At 41.4% G+C, this 26,201-nt stretch overlaps 2 protein-coding genes across 4 annotated transcripts in view; one reads left to right on the top strand and one right to left on the bottom strand.

Moving 5' to 3' along the window:
• Window positions 1–2,328: 2,328 nt before the first annotated feature.
• On the top strand, window positions 2,329–7,499 carry rdh1 (retinol dehydrogenase 1). Of its 3 annotated transcripts, XR_013937561.1 has the most exons (8): window positions 2,363–2,455; window positions 2,671–2,781; window positions 3,343–3,378; window positions 3,503–3,833; window positions 5,020–5,278; window positions 6,196–6,359; window positions 6,463–7,048; window positions 7,122–7,499. XR_013937561.1 is itself a non-coding variant. In XM_080535855.1 (7 exons), exons 1-7 carry the CDS (start codon window positions 2,453–2,455, stop codon window positions 6,717–6,719), a joined length of 1,161 nt encoding a protein of 386 aa, XP_080391981.1. In that variant the 5' UTR covers window positions 2,363–2,452; the 3' UTR covers window positions 6,720–7,499. The 3 variants fall into 3 exon arrangements, 2 of the variants coding, with proteins under 2 accessions (XP_080391982.1, XP_080391981.1); XM_080535855.1 differs by having other exon boundaries at window positions 6,463–7,499; XM_080535856.1 differs by lacking the exon at window positions 2,671–2,781 and having other exon boundaries at window positions 2,329–2,455; window positions 6,463–7,499.
• An 11,678-nt stretch (window positions 7,500–19,177) lies between these two features.
• lrp2a (low density lipoprotein receptor-related protein 2a) overlaps window positions 19,178–26,201 on the bottom strand; it is a gene marked incomplete at both ends in the record, with an annotated part of 52,448 nt that continues 45,424 nt past the window's right edge. The window contains 16 exons of the mRNA XM_080537269.1: window positions 19,178–19,345; window positions 19,553–19,624; window positions 19,720–19,836; window positions 20,241–20,354; window positions 20,879–21,005; window positions 21,159–21,276; window positions 21,695–21,762; window positions 21,892–21,982; window positions 22,195–22,314; window positions 22,549–22,728; window positions 22,883–23,103; window positions 24,680–24,808; window positions 24,898–25,063; window positions 25,193–25,336; window positions 25,692–25,823; window positions 26,057–26,191. Of these exons, the coding sequence (XP_080393395.1) occupies window positions 19,178–19,345; window positions 19,553–19,624; window positions 19,720–19,836; window positions 20,241–20,354; window positions 20,879–21,005; window positions 21,159–21,276; window positions 21,695–21,762; window positions 21,892–21,982; window positions 22,195–22,314; window positions 22,549–22,728; window positions 22,883–23,103; window positions 24,680–24,808; window positions 24,898–25,063; window positions 25,193–25,336; window positions 25,692–25,823; window positions 26,057–26,191 (2,102 nt within the window). The remainder of the gene's footprint in view (window positions 19,346–19,552; window positions 19,625–19,719; window positions 19,837–20,240; window positions 20,355–20,878; window positions 21,006–21,158; window positions 21,277–21,694; window positions 21,763–21,891; window positions 21,983–22,194; window positions 22,315–22,548; window positions 22,729–22,882; window positions 23,104–24,679; window positions 24,809–24,897; window positions 25,064–25,192; window positions 25,337–25,691; window positions 25,824–26,056; window positions 26,192–26,201) is intronic.

Raw genomic sequence — 26,201 nt, 5'->3', positions numbered from 1 at the left:
AAAAAATACTGTTATCATTGGGAGGTTTGTTCAATACAATTTGAATTATACTCTAACGGTTGATGACTTGAAAATTATACTGATTGTCATTTGCATCAACTATTTAGGAAAATCTGAGAAAAATATAATTTGCATAATAATTTGGAACGAGGTGTAGGTCTGGAGACATACTTGGCCAGTCCATCACCTTAACCCTCAGCTTCTTCAGCAAGGCCGTTGTCATCTTGGAGGTGTGTTTAGGGTCATTATCATGTTGGAAAACTGCCCTACGGCCCAGTTTCCGAAGAGAGGGGATCATGCTCTGCTGCAGGATGTCACAGTATATATTGGAATTCATGTGTCCCTCAATGAAATGCAGCTCCCCAGTGCCGGCAGCACTCATGCAGCCCCAGACCATGATTGACCAAGACCTGCTACCACCATGCTTGACTGTAGGCAAAACACATTTGTCTTAGTACTCCTCACCAGGGTGCCGCCACACACGCCGGACACCATCTGACCCAAACAGGTTTATTTTGGTCTCATCAGACCACAGGACATGGTTCCAGTAACTCATGTTCTTGGATTCATTGTCTTCAGCAAACTGTTTGCGGGCTTTCTTATGCATCGATTTCAGAAGAGGCTTCTGTCTGGGGCGACGGCCATACAAACCGATTTGATGCAGTGTGCGGCGTATGGTCTGGGCACTGACAGGCTGACATCCCACTTCTGCAACCTCTGCAGCAATGCTGGAAGCACTCGCACGTCTATTTTTGGAAACCAACCTCTGGATATGACGCTGAGCACGTGGACTCAACTTCTTTGGTCGACCCTGGCGAGGCCTGTTCCGAGTGGAACCTGTCCTGAAAAACCGCTGTATGATCTTAGCCACTGTGCTGCAACTCATTTTCAGGGTGTTGGCAATCTTCTTATAGCCAAGGCCATATTTGTGAAGCGCAATAATCATTTTTTTCAGCCGCTCAGAGAGTTCCTTGCCATGAGGTGCCATGTTGTCCAGCATTCAGAGAGAATTGTGCCCAAAACACCAAATTTAACAGCCCTGCTTATCTTTTACACCTGAATCCTTGTAACACTAACGAGTCACATGACACCAGGGCGGGAACACAACATCATTGGGCACAATTAGGACATGTTCACTATGGGGTGTACTCACTTTTGTTGCCAGCTGTTTAGACATTAACAGCTGTGTACTGAGTAATTTTCAAAGGACAATGAATCTATACTGTTATTCAAGCAGCACACTGACTACTTTAAGTTATATCAAAGTTTCAGTAGGATAATGTTATCCCCTGAAATGATATAACAGAATATTTGCAAAAATCTAAAGGGTGTACTCACTTTTGAGATATACTGTGATGATGACCCCTCACCTGAAGAGAATCAATCTTCACTTCAGCCTTGTGACAAACCAGACCTCCTATGAAAATGTAAAAACTCCAGGTTTTTGCCATCAATAAATACCTGTACCGTATCTGACAACTCTGGTCTCTGTGGATCCTTGAATTTAACGACAGTATCTTTAACTACAGTATCTTTATTTAGAATTTAAGAAATACAGTAGGTCTATGCTCAGTGTCTGAATACAAAACACACGACAGGTATCAACGCCATTCACCACAGTCTAAGACCATCCATTCTGCATACAGTGGGGCGGCTGTGGCGCCCTGTGGCGCAGGAGGTAGAGCCGCCGTCTAATGATCACAAGGTTGGTAGCTCGGCGGTTCGAGCCCCGGCTGGCCACATGTCGAAGTGTCCTTGGGCAAGACACGGAACCCCACATTGCTCCCAGTGAGCGGGCCAGCGCCTTGCATGGCAGCTTGCCGCCATTGGTGTGTGAATGTGTGTGTGAATGGGTGAATGAGAGGCCGTTGTAAAGCGCTTTGGAGCAGCTTTGGAGCAGCAAAAAAGGCGCTATATAAGTGCAGTCCATTTACCATTTTACCATTTATACAGTGGCAGCAACCCCATCTCATGTAAAGCTAGTCAAAAGGAATACAAATCAAAATGTGATAGTCTGTCTACCCATAATGCAGGGCTAATGGCTGAGATTACAGACCTGTAGTAGGGTGTATTCTACCTGCACCAGTTCTCTGCCTGTCATTTATTGTTGTTCGCACAACTCTGTTCTTTGGTCTAAGACTTCATAACAGAGTGCAGCACGAAAAGGCTAGGGGTCTCGTTTAAATCTCTTTATGATAAACAGACTTGGTAGAAAGAAAGGGTGGCATCGCTCTAGAAGCATTTAGGGTTATCTAATCCTTCGGATGTCCAGGTTACACAATCAACTGCTTAGTTGGGAAATGTTTATATACATAATCAGTATCCAAAAGACCTTTGGCCAACCTGCAGCCACAGAGTTAACTGTCAGTAGAACATGCAAGTTTGACGTGCGAATAATCCAACTGCTTCACTCCATTTTTATCCTAGATGAGAAGGAAACCAGCAATTAGTTATGGTAGGTTAAATTTATAATCCATGTTGATACAGTAGATATATTAGACAGTAGGCTAACAATAAATAATGGTTCACCTCTTTAATGCAACTTAATTAGTGAGCTGACTACTTCAATGAAACATTTCCTTAAAGCATTTGTGTATTCATATATATATGTATCTGTAGTCACATTACAATACAATAGCAATACATAATTGACTTTTCCCTTGTTTACAGTATGGACTCAATCCACAATTATTTTCATTAAGTGTGTTTATACATTTGGGAGATGCCAAGATGCCATCTGGTGGCCAGGAAAACACTGTCACTGTGGTTTGCCCTGAGAATGTACTGGTGTCGTGAACAAAATATTCTTGATAAAAAGATTTCTATTATCATTGGATACGTAACTTGCCGTTTATTCTAGCCAAGAAATCTGAATAGCTTTTTTTCTGTTTAATTATGATGTGGGCCCATTGAGTTCCACAGTATGTAGAGCAGGCATGCTAAGTAAGTGTTCCTGTAGGCTGATGCGTTGATGTGATTATGACAAAGTAATATTATAATCCACTTGGTGTGTAGACAAGATAAGGAATAGGATAATGGGGTTTGAAGTGGAAGTGGAGGACACAAACAATTACAGTAGGCTATAGGAATCAGATTATTTATTTACTATACATGTTTATAGTTTTTTATGTGAATTAGGAGAAGGGGAAAGTTACAGTAGGCCAGTTTGTGTGTATGTTTTCATATTGGTTAAAACATAATGACTCAATGGACAAAGACAGAATGTTCCCGTGTGTAAGTTCTAAAGCTTTGAGGACAACAACGAAGAGTAGCCTAATATCTGTATACTTTATAGCTTTATAGGTTGTATTGAACTGTTACTCACAATATGTTATTCTCCAGGTATCTAACGATAGCATCCTCGAAGATCTTTCTGAGGTGAGATCAATAGGCTATGGCTATTTTCTTGTGTAACATCTGGATCACATCACAAGTCAGATTATGGATTGTTTTGGCCTGAAATGTATAACGTAGGCTATATTCTTTCTTCTTGTCTGTTTAGGCCATCTTTTCACACTTGGTTCTTACTTTCACACTAATTTCGATCATCGCCCTCACCGTTGCCTGGTTCACCAGAGACTCTTTTAAAGTGGAGAACTTTAACGAGAAGCATGTCTTCATCACAGGCTGTGATAGCGGTTTTGGAAACTTGTTGGCAAGGCAGCTTGATCGACAGGGATTTCATGTAATAGCGACATGCCTCACGGAGAAAGGTGCCTCGGATCTGATGTCTGCGGCCTCCCCCAGACTGAAGACAGTTCTGCTCAATGTGACTGACAGCGAGAGCATCAGGAGGGCCGTGGAGTTCGTCCGCGCTGAGGTCGGAGATCGAGGTGAGACGGGCAGCAGGTGGATACTGTACAGCTATGAATGAATGAATGAATGAATGAATGAATGAATGAATGAATGAATGGTCTTTATTGTCATTAATATAGTACAGGTACCATACAACGAAATTTGGGAGGGGGGGGGCTCCCCCCTGGTGCTAGGAAAAAAATACTAAAAACAAGAAGGGAAAGGAGCTGGTTTACATAAATAAAGGCTATGTACACTATCCACTATACTATACTATACAAATAAAACACTGTGCTGTACTCTATGCTATGCTATAAATATCCTAACATTTCCTATCTCTGAACCTTATGTGCACGAGGGTTTGTCATATTGCACATAGTGTTATTGCACATTCATTTAAAGTGTCGCAGTTTGCAGGTTTGAAATGTTCTATATAAGGTCCCAGTTAGAGAGTCAAGCACCAGCAGAGATAAAAGGGGAAGGTATGATTGACTACCTCACAACAACCCTCTAAATGAAACATTTATTAGACAATACCTTGAATTGTTCAGTAACAAAGTTAATTCTGTTTCATATGCAGTGACATATTACTGCTTTAATGTCATGTATAAAACAGTTTATAGGCTATCCTCCAATGAAACTGACTTCCAATTGAACATTGAGCCATATTTTAATTCTAAGTAGCCCTATGAAATGTTAAGCAAGATGCACAATGTTATATATTTCTTTGATTTCAGCTACTGACACAGATTATAAAGACAGATGTAAGTGAGTGGTGCATCATATCCTTCATGGATTCAAGCAGATTTGTATCTTTCTGGTTTAAGATACGTTGTCTTTTGACATTCCTAGGATACATAAATGGTTGATTACAATTGTTGATAGGACATGCAGTGTATTTCATTGCGACAGTCACATTAGGCATATTGACTGAGGTGCAGGAAAGTCTTTTTTAAAAGTATCTTCTTATAGTGGAATATATGTTACCCAATGTTATACAGAAAACTTGTATCCTTCTACCCACTTTCCCCATTACAGTATGTTGCCATAGTTCTGTCATACAATATCATACTTCAGTATGGTATAAGAGAGGTCTTTCCCTTTTAAAAACACCCCTACCCCCATAAACTTCACAGATGGCTATTGGGAGACATAGTGACAATGTTTCGGCATACTGTATGACACCTTCCTTATTGCCACTGTCTTCCTCTGTCTTTCCTTTAGGTCTTTGGGGGCTTGTGAACAACGCTGGGAGGTCCACACCCATCGGCCCCACAGAGTGGATGCAGTTGGATGACTTTAAGAAGGTTCTGGATGTGAATCTAATTGGTTTGATTGACGTGACCCTTCAGTTCCTCCCACTGTTGAAAAAGGCCCACGGCAGGGTGGTCAATGTGGCCAGTATCCTGGGGAGGCTCGCACTTAATGGAGGAGGCTACTGTCTGTCAAAGGCGGGGGTGGAGGCCTTCTCTGACAGCCTCAGGTATGGAGAGATTAATTGGTGTTCACACTTATTTATTTATTTATTTTTACATAAAACCCACTTATATTTAACTAGTGATTCATGGAACTGTAAAACACTTGTTGGAGAAGTTGATTCCCACATGTTAATAGATTTAGGCCTAAGCATCTTAGTTGATGTCAGTTAATTACATTTAACCCCCAAGAAATCTCTTTCCAGGAAATTAATGGGATTAAGGGGTCTAATACTATGAGCGCCAACATGCCACAGGCAAACATTTCTATACATCTATATTTCCCTTAATGTTGCCCTCCATTGTTGTGCTTAATGTTGTGTGGGTTTATGTGGATGTGTGACGCTGTCCTTTTTACTTAGGTGTTGGTCTGTATGTTTCTATCTCAACTGTGCTGGAAATGCTTGGATGTGTGCCACTGTCTGTCGTGTGTGTTCTTTTGTTTTCTTGTTCCCTGTTTCTTTTTCTACATTTCTTTTAAGCCCCTACCCCCCTCCCCCCAAGAGGCTTGTCTTTTGCCAGGCTGCCAATGTAAATAAGAATTGGTTCTTATTGGCCTGCCTGGTTAAATAAAGGTTACAAAAAAAGAGGTACAAAACCACAGAGATAGATAGATACATAGAAAGATGGGTATTGATCCCAGAGCGGAAATTAAGGAAACAACCTCTCAAACAGGGACTTGATTAAGTCTGATGCTCTACCGTCTGAGCTATCCTGGCTATCTGTTTTATGGAATACCATGACTTACTTAACGCAACTATTTTATTTGACCAGTCTATGTTACTTTTTCACAAACCAAAGGATTTTTCCAAAACTCATATTACATTAGATTAGATATTCATTTTGTTGCATGGTTGCAAAAACACACATACCTAAGACCAATAACAGCACTTTACTGTACCTGTGTATCTCAACCTGTGTACAGGAGGGATATGTATCATTTCGGTGTAAAGGTGAGCATCATTGAGCCTGGCTTCTTCAAGACTGGTGTGACCAGACTGGACCTGATTGACGCAGACTTGAAAAGGCTGTGGAACCGTCTCCCAGAAGAGGTCAAGGACTCATATGGAGACACATACTTTGAGGAATGTGAGTAAATATACTTTGTATGCCCTTGTAATTAGCTACAACTACTATAGATTACAGTCCTGAAACCTTCTTCCCATCCTCCCTCTGGTCTTCTTTGTCCAAGATGTGAAAGCACAGAGCTTCTCCATGGGGATCTTGTGCAGTGCTGATATCTCAAAAGTGACCAACTGCATGCAACATGCCCTGAAGGCCCGCCACCCACGGACCCGCTACGGGGCAGGTTGGGATGCCAAGCTGTTCTGGATTCCTCTCTCGTACTGTCCCTCGTTTGTTGCAGATTTTGTTGTAGCTGTTCTACTTCCGGTACCGAAAGACGCCCGAAAGATCCAGGCAAACCAAGTGGATGTGGCAAACTCATGAGTCACTAAATGTTTCCTGTATCAATCATAACTATGATACTGTAAGGCTAGATGGAAAGAGATAACCACCTGCCAGGGATAAACTGTGTACATTATGCTGTGAAAAGAAAGTGCATAAATGGTGAATAATTCACACATTACATTTTCTTATGGTGCTATCGAAATACACCACTGTTAGGGCTTTCACACCGCCAAGGAACCATGCCCGTTCCTGTTCTGGAACCTCCAAACCTGTCTGGTGAACCAGCCCGCGTTTATACTAGTTTAAGCAGAACCATCAAGATGGCAGCTACTTCACTGGAAATGAGGATAATATCTTCCCCTACTACGGTATCTGAAATAAACACTATTTTGTATGAAAAAAAAACAAAAGACACTTTCTAAACACATTCTCTAAGAATAGAAATGGTTTATGAAGTTCAACAAAATGGAAACAAACACGAACTTTGTGGCTATTTCTATTCTAGTAAGTAACAAGTAGCTGGCTAGTAATGGAACATGTTAAGAAAGTGTCTTTTTTTTTTTCTTCATACAAAATAGTGTTTATTTCAGATACTGTACTGGAAGATATCCTCACGACGTCACGGTTCTACTTTTTGGTTCCTGCTTGAGAATCACTTTTCTGGTTCCCACTGCGAACCAACTTTTCAAGTTCCGAACCAATTTATTTTCAGTCTGAACGTGCCAGCCAGTTCCAGGCGGTGTGAAAGCCCTATGTGTGTGCTACAACAGCAATGCTTTTGTGAATTTTTGTATTTACATTAAATACTCTCTGAGGTTATCATGTCCAATATGTACGTTTATTCAAGTTTATTTAAAATATATTTTCTTTTTTATTTATATATACTGCATGTTTTCAGGACATTTCTGCTTTGTTGGGATAGAGACAGGAAGAATGGGTGAGAGAGAGTGGGGATGTGTCGGAGGATATGTCGATCGAGGATATGTCGATGGCTGGAATCAAACCAGGGACCGGGGGTATGATTCGGGGGCCCTTGGATCCAACAGTAGCCTAGTTGGAGCCGTTTTTCTTGTGCCTGTAGGCAGGTGCATAGCTGTGATTATGACAAACTGATGTTATAATCCTCATGGTGTAGGTCTGTAGACAAGATCAGGATTATGGAGTTGAAAGTGGAGGAAACTGACAAGCAGAGGAATCTGACAGTTAAAACTGTAAAAGCTAATAGTCTTTATGGGAATATTCACTTCATTGTAATCATTTTTCAGTTATCAATCAAGCAAAATATCACTCTCAAACAACCTGAAGCGTAACATTGACATGGTTTAATGAGGAATGGACTGACAAGTACGCATTCATCTTGCCAACATTTCGTAATGCAAAATCTGTATTGTGCCAACAATATCTATTTTTCGTTTTTTTTCATAACACCAACTTGAAATTTTAAAGTACCCACTCGATATAATAAACAACAGTTTAACGATCACTAAATACTTATCATTTGTGGATTGGATTCACTAGACTTGACAACATAGTTTCGTTTTAGGTCGTGTTCAAAAGCAAGAACTGTGTGTTCATCTAGTTGTGTGTATGTGTTTTTATTCAGACTTTTTTTTCTGACTTTTATTCTGAAACTTTTTTTTTCTTACTTTTATTCTGTAATTATTTTTTCAGACTTTTATTCAGAATTATTTTTTTCCGGACTTTTATTCAGAAACTTTTTTTTAGGCCATTTTTTGGTAACATCGGCCAACAACTCAATTGGTGCTTGGGCCTACCTTATTTGAAGAGAAGCTCACATTGCCTTTCTAGGACGCAAACAGGTTAATCACCATGTCATTGAAGTCCGGGGATTTTTGGATGAAGTCCCGCTCAATACGATGTGACAACAATGATTGGAAGATGATGCTAGGAGTTTGGGCTGTAAAAAATCGGCCCATTTAGATATATCCTGAGTTTTGTGTGACTATTCGGTGCTGTTTCTGCTCTAGGTTCCACCAAAATCAATCAGTTCTAAGGTTTAACAATTATTATATATGAATTATATTATTCAACAATTATTGTATTTTAATATTTCTTTAAATACAATATTTAATATTGTATTTAATATTTAATATTAACTTTCTCATATTTATTGTAAAAGATAGGGGGGCTTAGCCCTGCTAGCCCATTCATACCAGCCATCCCTGATGGACAGTATGTGACCACTTAGGCGAGATGAGGAGTCCTGTGCCTCCCCCTCAACCTGAGGTCTAGGGGAATGAGAAAAGGAGTAGGCGTCAGAGAGGGCTGCTGGTGTAGCTGTGTTTTGAGGTGAGATCCAGGTCTCAGTGAGAGCCAGAAAATGTAGGGCCATAAATGACGCATAAGCTGAGATAGCCTCTGCTTTCTGTACCGCTGACTGGCAGCTCCGGAAGGGTTGCGAGGTGGGATGTAGCGTGCGTCTATGTGTCGTCCTGAGTGTTAGACGTACAGGAATAGGGAGAAAGCACATTGTGATGTTAGTGTTAGTCAGTAGAGGGGAAGAGGGTTCATTGACAAACAGAAGTAGGAGTAGCTAAGTGCACTCAAAGTAGACAAGTAATACAAGAGACAAGCACCCCAGGGCGGGGGGGGGGGGGGGGGGACAGTAAATGAAGCATATAGACACGCTTTCAACTATAGTAGAAGTGAAATGTTCACAAGAAAGTTAAACAAAGTGAAATCACTGAAATCACATTTCATTAAAGACATGACTCACTCTTGCTGTTAGAGTTGGGGAGTTGATTACCCTCTGGGTAGAAGCACTAACATTGGCCACTAGAGAGCACTGTTACCACATACAGTATATCCTGCTCAAGCCAGAAAGCAATGTTTTGTTAGAGAACACTACAACAATAGCATATAATAACAACCTTTTTTTGCAAATAGTAATATTGAATCTATCTAATAGTTAATCTTTTAAAGAAAAATCACTCAGTATACCGAGTTCACTAAAACAATGTGTCTATAAACACTGTTATTCACTACATGGACTACAATTACTATTGTCGCTAATTCATATTTTGTTACATCTACATGTTTGCTACTTTTTGCTACATCTATCCATTGAGTTATGTCGTTAAAACCACAACAAGCACCACAGTCCTTTATGCTGCCTCTGTGTTTGTAACATTTTAAACAACCACCACAAGCAGTAGTAAATTGGTCCTTTATGCTGTCTCTGCATCCCAATTCTTCCTTTTCCAGGAAGTGTACACTTGTCCACTCCTGTTAACACTTTTAAATGCATATGATTTTTAAAAAATTTAGTTTTTGTTTAGTTTTTTTCTCTTTCAACTTTTATATATTGCAGCACTTGTTGTTGTTAGTTTGGGGTGGGAATCTTCTGGTTTTGTTTTTCTGTTGATTTGTTGAGATGTATTACAATTGTATGTATTTGATTTGTTGAGTGTATTACAATTTTTAAAAATCAATAATGGTTAATTACCCCCCAAAATGCATATGATTGATGTTACATAATGTGTTTAAATGTGTAGGATGTTGTACAAGGTTACACTTAGGGGAAAAGGATGGAGAATTGGGATGCAGGATCTGTGTCTTCTACTAATGTTTCAGTGGGAGGGGATTAGACTGCAATGATAGTATTCCTTACCAACAGACCCCAGCTCGTCAAATTGGACAACCGCTCCTCCACCCTGACCCTGAACACCGGTGTGCCTCAAGGCTGAGTGCTGAGCCCCCTCCTCTACTCCCTCTTGAATGAATGAATGAATGAATCTTTTTTTATTTCGAACATGATTTAAAATAATAATAAAATAACAAATAACTAATACCCCTATCAGTCACTCTCAAGTGGGAACAAGTATACTTAAATTATATAATCCTGTTAATTAATTCATACATTTCAGTATCAACAGTACTAATCATTTTTCATTCTTAATACTGAAACAACACAAAATGAATAAATAACAAACATCAGTATCCACAATGTAATACAAAAGAAAAATACAAAGAAAACCACATCTTAGTAACCAGAAGATTAACAACCTTTCCTTTCCTAATTTTGGCAGTTAACAAAAATAGTGGTGTAGTGGTGGTCTAGTGGATAGTGAGTTGTGGATAGTGAGTTGGACTTGGGATCGGAAGGTTGTGAGTTCAAATCCTGCCTGAAGCCACACCACTACTAGTGTGCCCTTGGGTAAGGCACTTAGCCCTCAGTTACTCCAGGGGGATTGTCCCTGTAATTCGTAATTGTAAGTCGCTTTGGATAAAAGCGTCTGCTAAATGGCAAAATTAAATTAATTAAAATTAAAATCATTCCTTACACCTTTTTTTTTGAATATAGAGCAATAGAGCACTCCTCTTCACCCACCACTGTGTACCGATGCATGGATGGATCAAAGCATCCATCATCAAGTTCGCAGACGACACCACGGTGATAGGCCTGATAAGCAACAACGACGAGTCGGCCTATAGTCCAGTCAATCTAACTCAAAAAAAGGCCCAACCCAGGAGAAATTGCAATAGTAATGTTTCATAGTTTTTATTGTTCCTAATACCCTCCTGCATCATATACTAAAAGTCTTAATTAATTAATTTATTGGATCATACTTTTTTCAAGGTCAAAAGAGGTTAAACAATGTTTTAGAGTGACGCCATCTGGGTAAAATGGTGTTAATATTGGAGGGCCTATGTATACCTATCCAACATATTTGGTGTCTTTTCCTATGTTTTGGGGGTCAATCTTTCCAATAAAACACTTTTTCAGAGGATATTCTTAAGTCTTATACCTGTATTAGGGGTACAACTACCCCAACACCCACTTATTTGCCAAATGTGACGCCAGACAATGTTTTCATCAATCAGTTGCCAACATACACTTTCAGTTTTTTACATATTCTGAAAATACAGATTGTAAGCTTTCAAATGATGTGTCTCACATTGAAATCGGACAGAAATTGAAGACGACACGAGTATTTGAATGTTGGTGCACCTCAAACACAGAATGGGAGAAAAGTCACTGATGAAACCACAACAAACGCTGCTAACAGTGTTACATCGCTACGAACGTCTAACTGCATTTTTATAAGATCACAACATACTGAGAGAACATCAACATGCTAAAAACACATAACTACATATTTATGAAAATAAATTTTAAAACTTAAAGTTGCGTGTTATGAGATAGAAAAAACGAAACCAAATATTGTTGAGAGAATAAGTTTCACTCTCATTTTCTGGGACTGGTTTAGCGCTAGACTGGCTTTCATCACAAATGTTCCTCATCATGTGTCACGCCCCCCCCCCCCCCCCATCCTGTGAATACAATATATAACACACAACTTGATGCATCATTAATTAATAAAGTGAATGACGTAATTTCAATAAAATTACACAATGAAAACACCACTCCCAGCCTGTCATTGGTAAGTAGTTCAAACAAAGATGTTAGACATTTCTTTAATTCTACCACTCAATACAATAAAACACATTTATAATTGTCATCAATCGTCATTTTTGCTGCATTGAATTACAGGTTACTCTTCGCTAGCGGTTAGCTGACGTTTGCTAGCTAGCCACAGTGTGTGTACAGCTGTCACTGGTAAGTAGCCTAGTTCAAACAAAGGATTAGACATTTCTTTAATTCTACCACTCAATACAATAAAACACATTAGTAGTAGCTGAGAAACTTGAGGTACGTGGACTCACACCTGGGCACTTCATACAATATGTTGCTGATAATGCTGACCATAATATCCGAACAATTGATGGCCATGGAACGTTCCATGGCATGGGAATTATTGCATGCATCACCCCCAAAATTGAACAAGCTTCCATCATTCCACGTATCAAGGTGACAGCAAAGGACCTAACAGATGTCGGACGCATTAACATTGTTCCATATGTACAGAAGTCTGGGGGCCTCAAGAATCTTACCTACAGGGAATGTGAAGAGCACTCTGAAGACGATAGAGAGACGCCTGCTGATAGACTCTGGAAGCTGTCCTTGCTGCTCGGCAAATGCTCAAGGCCTGGATGGTCCGGGATGATGAAAATGCTCAACACTGGAGATCATCCTGGTCAGTCGTCAGTCATCTTCCTACCCATGATTGACATGGATCCAGGAGATCTGACTTGCATTCATTCCACTCTGCAGTTCGTTCATGATCACGCAGCTCGCTACCAGGTCACTCCAATTCTAACCTTTGATCAACCACTATGGTGGAAAGCGATGACAATTATTGAAAGTGAAGCACCTGGCAGTCCATTGAAATCTATCGTTCTCCGACTTGGTGGGTTCCATGTGCTCATGAGTTTCCTTGGCGCAGTTGGCCATTTGATGTCAGGCTCTGGCTTGGAAGAAATCCTTGAATTAGTGTACACACCAAATACGGTGCCCAAAATGCTCGAAGGAAAAGCAGTTGCCAGGGCCATACGAGGTCATTTCCTGGTTGATGGAGCACTGAACACCCTACTGGCAGCGAAAACTTTTCATGTCAAACTGCCTGTCCCAAACAAAGCAAACTATGCTGTGGACTCAGAGGATGTGTCAGAGTTGACTCAAGATGGTACTGTTGGTGATGACAGTGAGGAAACAGTTTCTGATCAGCCAGATGGAGAATCCACAGACCATGCCAAAGTACCAGAAGAACTAGCAGAAGCCTCAGATCTGTATGACAGTGTTATGGCTGCCACTGCAACCAGGACCAATGCAAGTGCACTTCTCCAGATCATAGCTCAGCGTTTGGAGGCAGAGAAGAGAACCATGGTAGATGACCGGACAGCAGCACTCTGGCTACAGTACATGGAGATGATCGACCTAGTCCGTGCATTCATTGGATCGGAGAGAACTGGAAATTGGGATCAGCACCTTGATACCCTGACAGACATGATGCCATTCATGGCTGCCTCCGGACATAACTTGTATGTAAAATCATTGACCATATACCTCCAGAAAATGCGCCAACTAGAAGACACACATCCCCAAGTTTACAAATGATTTCAGGAAGATGGTCTGCAAGTTGTTCGTAGATCAAATGAATACTGGCCCGGACTATTCCCCGACCTTGTAATAGAACAAGCCCTCATGCGAAGTATGAAATCAACCGGAGGACTGACACGGGGAAGGGGTATGTCTGAAACACAACGTTTGGGCTGGGTTCTTTCCAACCCTGCAACATCTGAAATCAACAATGCCATGAAAGAAGTGACAGGGGTAAACTATGAAACTAGTGAACAGCACAAGGACCTTTCTGCATCAAGACAGGCACGAGACAACGCTGACACTATCAAAATACTTCAATTGTTGGAGTCACAAAATCTGTTTGCCGGGTATGAACACCTTCAGCACCTAATCACTGGTGTGACAGCCCATAATGCGGTGAATGTGGACCATTCAAAAGAAGTTGGTAGAAGGGTCTTAAAGGACATGGTAGGGAAAAAGGTGACAGAATATACCTTCAAGAGGAAAGCACATGCAGTCACCATGGATTCCAAATCCACAGTCAAACTGAACAAAGAAGAAGTTGTCCATATTGATTCGCAGCTCTTGTTTCAGAGACTAGTGATTGCTGGGACACAGGCAGACAAGTTAGCTGAAGCCTTCAAGTATGAATTCTGCGGGTATCCACCTGCGCTCTTCGAAACGAAAACAGTGTTTCTCCCAGCGAACAAACCCCAAATTGCAAAAGCAATATGGAACGCAGTCCCTCATGATGATGTGCCAGAAAGAGACATTCTGTACGTTTTAGATGGAGGGGCCCTCCTCCACCGACTACCCTGGGAGATAGGAAAAACATATGGAGCAATAGTGGAAACGTACATAGGTTATGTTCGAAAACATTATGGGCAATCAGTGGTGATTGTGTTTGATGGGTACAGCAACCAGCCATCTACAAAGGATGGTGCCCATAAAAGGAGGAACACAAACACTGGCCGGAAGGTTTCATTCACGTCAACCATGTCACTGAGGTTGAAAAAACAGGAATTTCTGTCAAACAATGAGAACAAACAACGTTTCATAAACCTGTTGGGGGAGGGACTAACACTTGCAGGGTTTGACATTCACAATGCTCAGGGAGACGCCGATGTGCTCATAGTTCAAACTGCAGTGACAGCAGCATTGAAACATCGAACTGTCCTTGTTGGAGACGACACCGACCTCCTCATTCTTCTGTTACACCATTATCAGCAAGGAGAACTGTACTTCATGTCTGAGCCCAAGAAGTCGTCTTCATCAAGTTACAGGTTTTTGAACATTGGGCAAGCAAGAGATGTGTTGGGTGAAGACGTTAGCAACAACATCTTATTCGCGCATGCCATGCTTGGCTGTGATACAACATCCAGACTCTTTGGGGTTGGGAAAGGGGTATCTCTGGGTCTGGTTAGAGAAAGCGACTCATTCAGAGTACAGGCCAGCATTTTTCAGAAACAATCTGCTACCAAGGATGACATTGCTGCTGCAGGGGAAAGGGCAATGATACTAATCTACAAAGGAGCAGAAATGGATTCTCTCAATGACCTCAGGCTGAAAAGTTTTTATACTAAAGTGACTGACAGCAAAACGGCTATCCACCCTCGCAACTTGCCGCCAACATCGTCGTCTGCCATGCTTCACAGCTTCAGAGTGTACCATCAGGTTCAGGAATGGATGGGAAACTCGCTACCACCAGAGGAATGGGGCTGGAGGATCCAAGACTCATGCCTCATTCCCGTCCATTCTGACCAGGACCCTGCTCCTCAATACTTGTTGGAGCTTGTGCGCTGTAATTGCAAGTCAGGTTGTGGCACTATGCGCCGGAAATGCCGTCGTCAAGGACTTGATTGCTCTGTAGCCTGTTCAGAATGCAGAGGTGTGTGCGCGAATATGTCGGCACAACATTGGGATGAGGACATGGAGTGAAGGTTACATGTAGGACTACAGTAAAGGCATATTTCAAGCTTGGTCTAATTTTTTTAATATTGTATTTATAAAGTTGTAATAGGTTTATAGGTTTATGTGGTTTATTTCTCATTGAAGTGTTTAATCTGTATATGATATGCAACATGGTTCATAGAAAAACATTAACATTTCTCTATGTTCCGAAATGTCAATGATAATAAATGTGTTATAAACTAATTTGATTGACTTTGTTTGAATACAATAAAATAAATATATAATTGTGGGTAATGGCCGTTTTCTCAAAAATAGTTTTTTCTCATACTCTGAGCCAGAAATCTCCACTTCAGTGGCACTTACATACACCAAACTTTCCAGTTGTATTCCTATCTACATTCCGAGGTCTGCTATAGAGGGGTTTGTTAATATATCATTCATAGCCTGATTTATGTAACATTTACTCCTAAAAACATGGCAAAGCTTACTTTTTATGGCTGTTGACAGCATTTTTAGATTTATGGAGTGATAAAAAGAGTTATCCAAATTCCCTGTTATAGAGGACCTTGACTCTAATATGACAACAAGATGAAACAAGAATTTTTAACCTGGCTTTATCCAATGTTCAGATTTCTGATCTTGAATGTTATGCAAATTAGCACATATTTCTTTAGATAATGCCTAATTTGCATATTTAAACATAATATTTCAGAAAACTTGTAATACAAAAAATAGTAGTCTTAATGTAAGTGATTAACTGGGGAAGTTTCATGGTGATATCTATTAGTTAATTTTTTTATCCTATTAACTGGCTGTGTTGCGCCTGGCACAAAAACCCACATTTTCGACCCCTGAATTTACCTTGATCCAATAAATATTAAGACTAAGACTTTTAATATGTTATTTGGTTGTCCCTAGGGATCACAAAAAAACTTGAATGATTACTATTGCAATTTCCCCTGGGTTAAACCACAGATTGACTGGACTACTATGGGGAGGAAGTTCACCACCTGGCTGAGTGGTGCTCTGACAACAACCTGGCCCTCAACACCAGCAAAACCACAGAGATCATTGTGGAAAAATTAAAGGAAAAAACTTGACGCTGTTAACGGTCCCCTATCTACATCAATGGGATGGAGGTGGAGCATGTTCTCAGCTTTAAGTTTCTGGGGGTCCACATCTCTTGGACCCTTAACACCTCTTCCTTGGTCAAAACTCAAAAGGTTTCCATCGATTGCAACACAAAGTCCATGGCACAATGACATCCAGGACACAATGAGATAGAGCAACTAATGGCGCCTTCACACCTAGTTTGTTTGCTTCAACTTATTACTTTTTTGCATTTTTTATTTGGTTCGGTTCACATTGGCAAATCTCTAGCGAACCACAAATTGTAAACAAAAGCCATGTGGCCGTGTAGGGGGGGTATTCCATCAACATCGCTAAACGAAAAGTCTCGCGAAATCTATCAAAATAAGCCTGGATTTTCTTCTTAAAGTAGAGACGTTGATGGAATACCCCCCTGGTCGTTAATTTATTGGACAGGAATCTGTGGAGTTGTTCCAAAACAAAGCATGAAGACAATGGGCTTGTTAGACTAGAATTCAGGCGAGGCTAGGTGGGGGCAGTGTATCTGTGCAGTCTCAAATTGGACAAAGTGCAATTCTGAAGGCATGGATTGAAACCATGGCAGAGTCTCCAACTCTAATGCAGGCTAATTTATAGGAATACCGGTATGTATGTTCATATGCAAACATACTCAAACAGCCTGAATGGAATGGAATTAGTAGGCCTTTGTTTGTTGATCAGAGATGATACCTGACAATTGAATGCCATTGAGATTGAGACTCGATAAGTATAGGACTACAGGATAGTTTAGGTCTTTGGGGGCATGTGAACAATTCTGGGAGGTCCACACCCATCAGTCCCACAGATTGGATACAGTTAGATGACTTTAAGAAGGTTCTGGATGCGAATCTAATTGGTCTGATTGACGTGACCCTTCACATCCTCCCACTGTTGAAAAAGGCCCATGGCAGGGTGGTCAATAGTATCCTGGGGAGGCACATCCTGAATGGAGGAGGCTACTGCCTGTCAAAGGTAATGTATACATTATGCTGTAATGCATAGAGACTGCATAAATGTGACTGATTCATAAACATATTGCATTTTCTTATGGTGCCAACAAAATACAGTGTCTGCTACAACAGTTACAGTATGTGAACAACTGTTAATACTTGTGGTAGTAGCTGCCTTGACCATGAATACACGCAGTTCCCGGAGATCTACAAACCCCTGCTCCGCCCACCATGCGGCAAATCAGTAGGTAGGGTTCTCGAAAGTGGTGCTTGGCTTAAATTTTCTTTTGAATAAAGTCCACCTGGACTCCTGTAAACAGGGTTTATTCAGTATAGTATTACACAATTTCACAATGTGTTTCAACTTTTGTTTTGAGTAACAAAAACAGATTGTCGAGATTGTATTACAAAATAAGAAATTTATTCATTTTATGTCTCAGCAGCATCAATTTGTCTCCCACTTTGCTATCTAGAAAAAACATTTGGGCATATTTAGAATGATCATCTACACACAGTCTTTATTTGTCCTTTTCATCATATTACAAAATAATCACTCTAAGAGCACACAATTTATAGTCCATGTTTAAGAAACGACAGTCAGATATTTAATTTACTGACTTATTTACTGACCAATTCTTTACCAGTACGGTAAATATGTGGATATTTTACTCTTGGACTATCAACTCCGGAAAGTTACTGGACTGGAGGTATCATCTTCACGCAATAAAATGATGGGCATGTTCAAGTATTGTTCCAAATACATTTTTAAATATATGCCATTGTTATTCATAAAAGGTTTTACTAAATAATTTCGATTTAAATATACCAAAAACATTTGGGTAAGTGTGTAATAATTTTGATCATGTCCACCACAAGTACCATGTAAGTATGCTTAGCATACTGGTATTTTAGATTTTCCAAATGTCCAAGGTTTTCTTTTTAAACCGTCTATAGATTGACAATATTTAAGGTAAGAGCACAAATATTGGACCAGTCTTAATTTGTTTTGCTTCATTGTTTTTTAGCCCTGAAATGAGGTATATAAACATGCAAGATGAACTGCATACATCTTCAGCTTTGTTCAGTGGCAAAATATATCATTATCCTTTCAAAACATTACCAATGTCCTAAAATGATATCTACATTCACAACGCACTTCACCAGTTATATGTGTTGTCTTGTTTATGAAGCACTGTTAATAAGATCATCTATATAACAGCCAGAGGATATTATCACAAAATCGTACTCTTCAAATTTACAAATATACAACATATTTATAACATTTCTAGGAGCAGCTTCAGTGCAAAGATATACATATAGTACATCACAATAAAAAAAATCATTCAACAAGAATTGGCATAAGAAATATCTGAAGGCATAGTCATAACAGACCTCTTTTTCTGTATTCTACCGAAATGTTCGTCTAATTTCTTTTTTTCTCTCAAAACAATCGTAGTTTTGTACACAGGCTGCATATAAAAATAGATTCTGTGCAAAGGAGAGAGTGAGTGTGTGTTTTTGATTCCCATCTGTCTGTCTGTGAGAAAGGGAGGGGGTGGGGGTGGTTATACGTCACTGTCCTCTTTCACCAGGTTGGCTGTGTCTCGGAAAGTGTCCTCAGTGGGCGAGAAGGTGCTGGGACGTTCCCTCTTGGGTTTGGCAGGGGGGACAAATGGTGGGGGGTCTGTGGAAGAACTGTCCTCCCTGCCTCCCACTGTTTTTTCATTATGCATCTGAGAGACAATGAGATTCTGATAAGCAAAAACAAATTCAAACATTCAAATCTCTATCTAGTAATAAGAAGCAAACATTAGACAATTAAGGACAATCCAACAAACCATACTTGAATAACAAACACAAGAGGTTCCTCAGTGGTATCCTTAGACATGCAACCAGTAGTCTCAGACTGAATGAGAATCGGTTGGCAGTATTGGACTTACCTCTGAGTAGGTAGGGTTCTCGAAAGTGGTGCTTGGCTTCAATTTTCTTTTGAATAAAGTCCACCTGGACTCCTGTAAACAGGGGAAACCATTGGGGTCAGATACTGTACAGCTTAACCACTTTCCTTTAATCAACCGATGTTGCAGATATAGGACAGGAAGTTCACCTGAATAGCCTTAGCATTAGTGGTGGAAATCTGTACAGCACCCACACTGTGCTCTGTCCGGAACACAGGGTTCGCAAAGTTGTTCTCTATCTGGTCACCGCTGACATTAACTGTCACCTATTTGGAGTTAAACAGTGCAGAGTAATTAGTATTGTTATTCATCAGTGTTATGACATTAATTATCCAGTAGCTGCACAGTATGTCATTAGTGCAGTGCATTATGGGCCAAATTCCATCAGTCTTTGTTTACAAGCTTCTGTCAGGGTACAGCCGGCGTCTAATGATCACAAGGTCGGCGGTTTGAACCCTGGCTGGCCATGAGTCGAGGTGTCCTTGGGCAAGACACTGAACCCCAAATTGCTCTCAATGAGCGGGCCGGCGCCTTGGTAGCTTGCCGCCATTGGTGTGTCAATGTGTATGTGAATGGGTGAATGAGAGGCCATTCATTGTAAAGCGCTTTGGAATAAGTACAGTTTTTTTTTTTTTACCCATGTCTTATTCTGAACACTGGGAGTACCTACCTGTGAGGCGTGGATGACAGCAGGATCACTAGATGACCCAGCAGCAGCAGTAGCATACAGAGGATTCTCAAATGTGATTGGATGCCTCCCCGCCTCAACTGCAAAGTTCTCATCCTAAGAGGGACATACAGTATACTTCAAGTTTGTCAAAGGTGGCTTGAGATTAACCAAAAGTACCATACACATTTTGAAAACATACAGGCTTGGTTAGTGGCACTGCAATCTTCATCTACCCTATATGTTAACTGTACATAGCTGTTGTAGGCCTATATACCTCTACCTACCGTACTTGCTATACTGTACTTACTGTACTTACTCACTTATCATTATCATGTTTTGCACTTCTGGTTAGATGCTTAACTGTATTTCGTACTTTCAATAAAGTTGAATCTAATCTAATCTAAACATGTTTCTCAAACACTAACTAAACCCTCAGTGACCTGCAGTTTGTGCTTCACTTCAGGAATCACTGACTGCAAAGCACAGCAACCCTAGCAGATGGTTCATAATCATTTGACATTTATTAACAGAACTAATAGATTTCAGAGGTCCAAAGGATAAGGATTAAATTGCTGATGGTGCAGGTAGACCGGACAGTAACACCACTAAGTGCTAAAAGGACATCATCTAGTTCCTACCAGCTGCATGGCCCTGTCAATGAATGACACCCCAATAGACGGAGGTCCCAGATCCATGGTGACATTATCACCCGAGCGGAACGTCACCCCGTTCCCTGTGTCACCAGACTTCACCAGGCTGCTCAGGCTGGAAGAGAAGAGGACTCTCATTAGAGCTGCTTTTTACACTACCAATGGCTCCTCATATAGAGATGTTAACAGTGTATTAATTTCAATATGAGGTTCTCATTTGAGAAAGGCAATCAGAGATGGATGAAATCAGGTCAAAGACGAAAAGTACCTGGGTAGCTTGGGCAAGGAAGGGATGAAGGAGCCAGTGCGTTTGTAGTTAAGGAAGACCCCAACCGCCAATGCTCCGGTAACCAGGATGATAATCACTGTTAACAGCACGGCAATTGCTGATGACAAAGATGCCAGACATATCATTAGTTCCAGAAAATGTTTACCTACGTGTATATATAATATATCGGGTCCAAAGAAAAACATCATCACTACTGTTAAATGACATGCAGGTGAGCCATTAGTTTACTGAAATAACGCTAGAAATTAACGTGTTATGATAATTATTTACTGGGGAGAAAAACTGCTTTAGTATTTGCTGAGCCATAAGAAATGCAGAGGTCGCAGTCTAATGACTTGTGAGACAACAACAGTGTGAGGACAAACTCTGTTACATATTACTATCTCAACCTGGATAATGATATAGAAAAACTGTGTCATTAACTGGTAAAACAAAAAGGACTGATACTGTAGTTAAGCGATCTGGAGAGCAGTAACATATTGCAGTGCAGACTTTCCAATAAGCTTGTTCTTTACCTGTTCCTGCAGGGGCGCCCCTCGACTTCCCCATCTCACAGTAACTGCCTGCGTAGCCATACGGACACCTGTATAATAGGCACAAAACCTCATGTTTTTCCCTGGTGGAGCCAAAAATCAGCATGGCTTGCGGCTGGAGTGGTCAATGATATACAGACATGATAACGCGTCGACTTCCTGACAGCTGTGGAACTCACTTGCACTTGGGTAGACCCCCCTCGTCAGAGTAGCACGACCCTCCGTTCATGCATCTGCATGCAAGGGGCATTAAGACTGGAGCCTCGATGGCTGCAGGAGTGAAAGCCATGTACACACCAATGTCAACACAACGTCAACACAATGTCAACACAACGTCAACACAATGTCAACACAACATCAACACGACACCACACGACAACACTGGAGCAGCCATGCATATGGATATATGATTCATATGATATCTGGGTTGTGAGACAGTTAGCAGCCGACATGGGAGTGATGAATGATGTAATTCACCATACCTGCGTCACATTCGTTGGGGTTAAAGCCAACCAGGGAGGAGCCTTGAGGGCAGGTGCAGGTGTATCCTCCCGGTCGAAGCAGACAAAGGTGGCTGCACACATCCTTACAAGGGTTGGGCACTGTGATAGGGACAAGAGTGGACCTGTCAATACCAAATAAGCACTAGATACAAGAAAACTAAATGTCCAATCCCGAATTGACAACTCTTGCTCCTGTCCTTTGACGATGGGATTTGTCATTTTCACCATGTTGCTCACACCTCTCAGATCTTCCCAGGTACATAGGCGATGGAGGAGGGTGGTTGATTTGGGATTGGGTGAAAGTGTTATATCACACTGATATATCACACTGACCTGAGTGGTTGTGTCTGTGCTCCTGGTAGATGCGAACTTGAGTCAGCCAAGGGTTGATGGTCAGCACCTTCACTTTGTCCCCCTTCCCAAACTTATCAGTCTTCCACACTTCACCTCGCTCCTTGGTTGTCCAGTACACATGCCCCTCAAAGACATCCAGGCTGTAGGGATTACCAATATCTGAAACAGACAATGACACATTCAGTAAGGCTCCATATGATACAAGGGTTTGAAAATGCATATTGTATGACATCTTACTATTTAGGTAGTTAATAAGTTACAATGGATATTCATCAGCATTTAGCAGCATCTAATAAACACATCAGTGTGAGACCTCCAGATATGACGATCTTCCTCTCTGTGCCGTCTGGTCTCATGGACTCGATGATGTTCTCTTTAGAGTCACACCAGTAGATCCTGTCTCCGTTCAGGTAGTCCAGAGCCAGGCCTGTGGGCCAGCCCAGGTCCTCGTCCAGCAGAACCTGCCTGTGCTGCCCATCCATCCAGGCCGACTCGATCCTGGGTCTCCTGCCCCAGTCAGTCCAGTACATGGTTCTGGGAAATACAATAAGCACAGAGGCAGGACAAAGGGTTTTAGTCTTTGTTTGTATCGGAACGTTTATACAGACCATTCAAGGCTACGCAGACAGTGAGTATTCTTCTTGGCTGTTATTACATTTTATTTCCTGGAAATCATTCCACAATATCCTGTTACAGTTGAGACTGTATCAGGGTTTCCGTTAGAAAAATTTGGTGCCGGTCAACGTGTCCGGGAAGATTTCAATTTGTCGGACAAACGGGAAAAATTCCGGTCATCATATTAGAATATAATATAGGTGTTTGTCGCGGTGATTAGCTGTTGTGTAGCCTATATAGGCCATTTAATGTCCATTTCTCATCCGATACGATTAGATCGCGAACTATATAATAATATAGGCTTTCATGATTCGCATGCGCTATGGCATAATATGTCCAGGGCTGCACGCGCGCCACACTGGGCAGCCTAGTCACCTTTGCTACTTTGAATTACGACTGTATGCTACTTTAAGATGTTTATTTCAATTGCATTAATGGGATTTGAGTATGTAATTGGTAATTTTAAGTATGCCTAGTTTAGCTTTTGATGGCTATTTGAACGGACTGCGTCGATCGATCAATGAACGGACATTACGTTAACTGAAGTGTGTTAAATAGTTTCACGACAGTAATGTAAGTTTTTTATATTCTCTTTCCAGTTTTACCCTTTTTATCAATAAAACTACGTAATTTCTATAACCACGTCTCGCTGATTGGGAAGGCATTAAGTCTAGCTGCCTGTCAAATCATACTTTCTCGGACTCGGGAGTATGAGAATGGGGAGGATGTATCGGGGGGGATACACACCCGTGGACTATTTCACCTTAGTGGCACAAATTAAACTCTAACACTATAGATAGACTAAAATGATGGACACCGACTGAATAACTGAGTGGGGGAAGACAGGTCTCAAATGTGAAACAATTATAACATTTAATACATAAAGATAAAACATACACAAATATATAACATTGATATCCCTAAACTCAAATGTAGTGTGGTATTGTCAACCTAATCTAATCAATCCTAATCTAATGGTACCAGTAGCCCAGGTTGTCGATAGTAGCGCACTACTCCCGTAGTACTTCTCCCGACTCAGGGCTGGAACGGGCACGGCAGGCTCAATCAATGAACGGGGTTGAGATGGCCGCTAGCGTCCTTTACTAGACGCATCTCACGGCCCTCGGTGGTCATTCACTGTGCTCTAGCACATCCAAAACACGCAGAACAATAACCTTGACTCCGGTCACTGCAGTGGTTTTATTTAGACTAGATCAAACTAAATTACGGTAACTGACTAAACTACGGTACTCGCGCCGTTGAGAGACAGGGTTGCCAGATGGGGCGGGTTACCGCCGAATGGGCTACTGTGTTTAGCGGTTATTTTCACCGGACAATATGACCGAAGAGGTTTAAATATGTCGGACTTCAACAGATTTTATCGGACAAAGACCGGTAATTACCGGTTAACGGAAACCCTGGACTGTATATACCTCAAGTGTTCTTTTTAGCAAATAACATGTCTCCATATTACTGTAGTTGATAAGTCTCATACCCGAGTGCTGGGTTGACGACAATAGCAGCTGGCTGGTCAAGGTCAGCGTGGATCAACCACTTCCTGTAACGGCCATCTAGCTTGGCCACTTCAATTCGATTGGTCCCAGCATCTGTCCAGTAAATGTGACTGGAAAACAAAAGGAAAAAAGGTGTAAGAATACAACTAGGAAGCATATTCAAAAACTAAATGACAATAAGCAAGGTGGTGTAAAGTACCCTCCAATCCAGTCCACGGCAATGCCGTCAGGATTGGCGATGTATCTCAAGTTCAGATCCACCTCTTTCACCGGGTTGTTGCCGTTGTCATTGAATGTGGTCATGTAGGCCCGTTTAATGGCTCCAAACTGAGAGCCTCGACCCAGAACCGTCCAGTACACAATACCTAAGATCACAAGAGGACAATAAAGTCATATATAGCTTCTATTAGTGATCTTCCCAATCATTATATCCCTCCAGAATGCTAGCTTCACAAAAGCCAAACAGTGAGAGTGAACGAGTAGAGTAGTCTTACTGAGACCGTTGTCCTCTGGATCCCACAGGTAGTCCAGAGCCTGGATGTGCTCTGCATTGTCTACGTAGTCAGAGTACTGCTCAGTAGACAGGTTGAAACGGCGGATACGCACATTGTCAGGCAGGAGCAGCACTGGTGGGTTGCCTAAAGTGGAGATAGAGACCATCAACATGATGAAACGTAGCGGCTAGGAGAGTGAGTTGGACTGGTGATCAGAAGGTCATGAGTTCAAATCCCACCTGGGAACACCACCACTAGTGTGCCCTTGAGTAAGGCACTCAGCCCTAAGTTACTCCAGGGAGACTGCCCCTGTAATCTTTATCCCTATCTTTGGATAAAAGCGTCTGCTAAATGGTAAAAATGTATAACGTACAAAGTAGTGTATGAAGAAATGGCATGTTTAGAGATGGTGTGCAACCAACTCAAGAACAGATGAGAGACAGGCAGATGCATAAAAAATCTTAGTGATTCATCTCCCACAGTGACACTCGGCTCTTACCCTCAGCAGCACACTCCATGCCGTGCTGCTCACTGACAGATCTGAAGCCCTGGGCACAGAAACACTCGTAGCTTCCCTTGGAGTTCTTACACTCTTGTGGACACGTCCCATACACCTCACACTCATTCACGTCTGATGATAAACACACAGCCGAAGGAAAAAGAGAGATTGAGAGAAAGAGAGAAAGAGAAAGAGAAAGAGAGAGAGACAGAGAGACAGAGAGAGAGAGAGAGGCAGATTATAACATACAGCAAGCAGAGAAACTATAGCAACACTTCTAGCATAGCGCATAAGAATCAGCCTGGTGATTCGACAAGATCTGTTTGATGTGTGTGATGTTCTAGCATCTATTGACTGTACTGTACCTTGACAGGTGTTCCTGTCAGTCTCAATGGGTTTGTACCCCGGCCTGCAGGAACACAGGAACCCTCCTCCCTCGGCCAGGTCTGTACAGTTGTGTTCACAGATGTTCTCACTGCAAGTGCGTCCACTGCCATGGTCTGAGGAGAG

The sequence above is a fragment of the Nansenia antarctica genome (genome assembly GCF_963989245.1).
Source record: "Nansenia antarctica genome assembly, chromosome: 7".
Taxonomy (NCBI): domain Eukaryota; kingdom Metazoa; phylum Chordata; class Actinopteri; order Argentiniformes; family Microstomatidae; genus Nansenia; species Nansenia antarctica.
The sequence above is the reverse complement of the archived record's forward strand: the minus strand, read 5'-3'. Positions and strand labels throughout refer to the sequence as shown.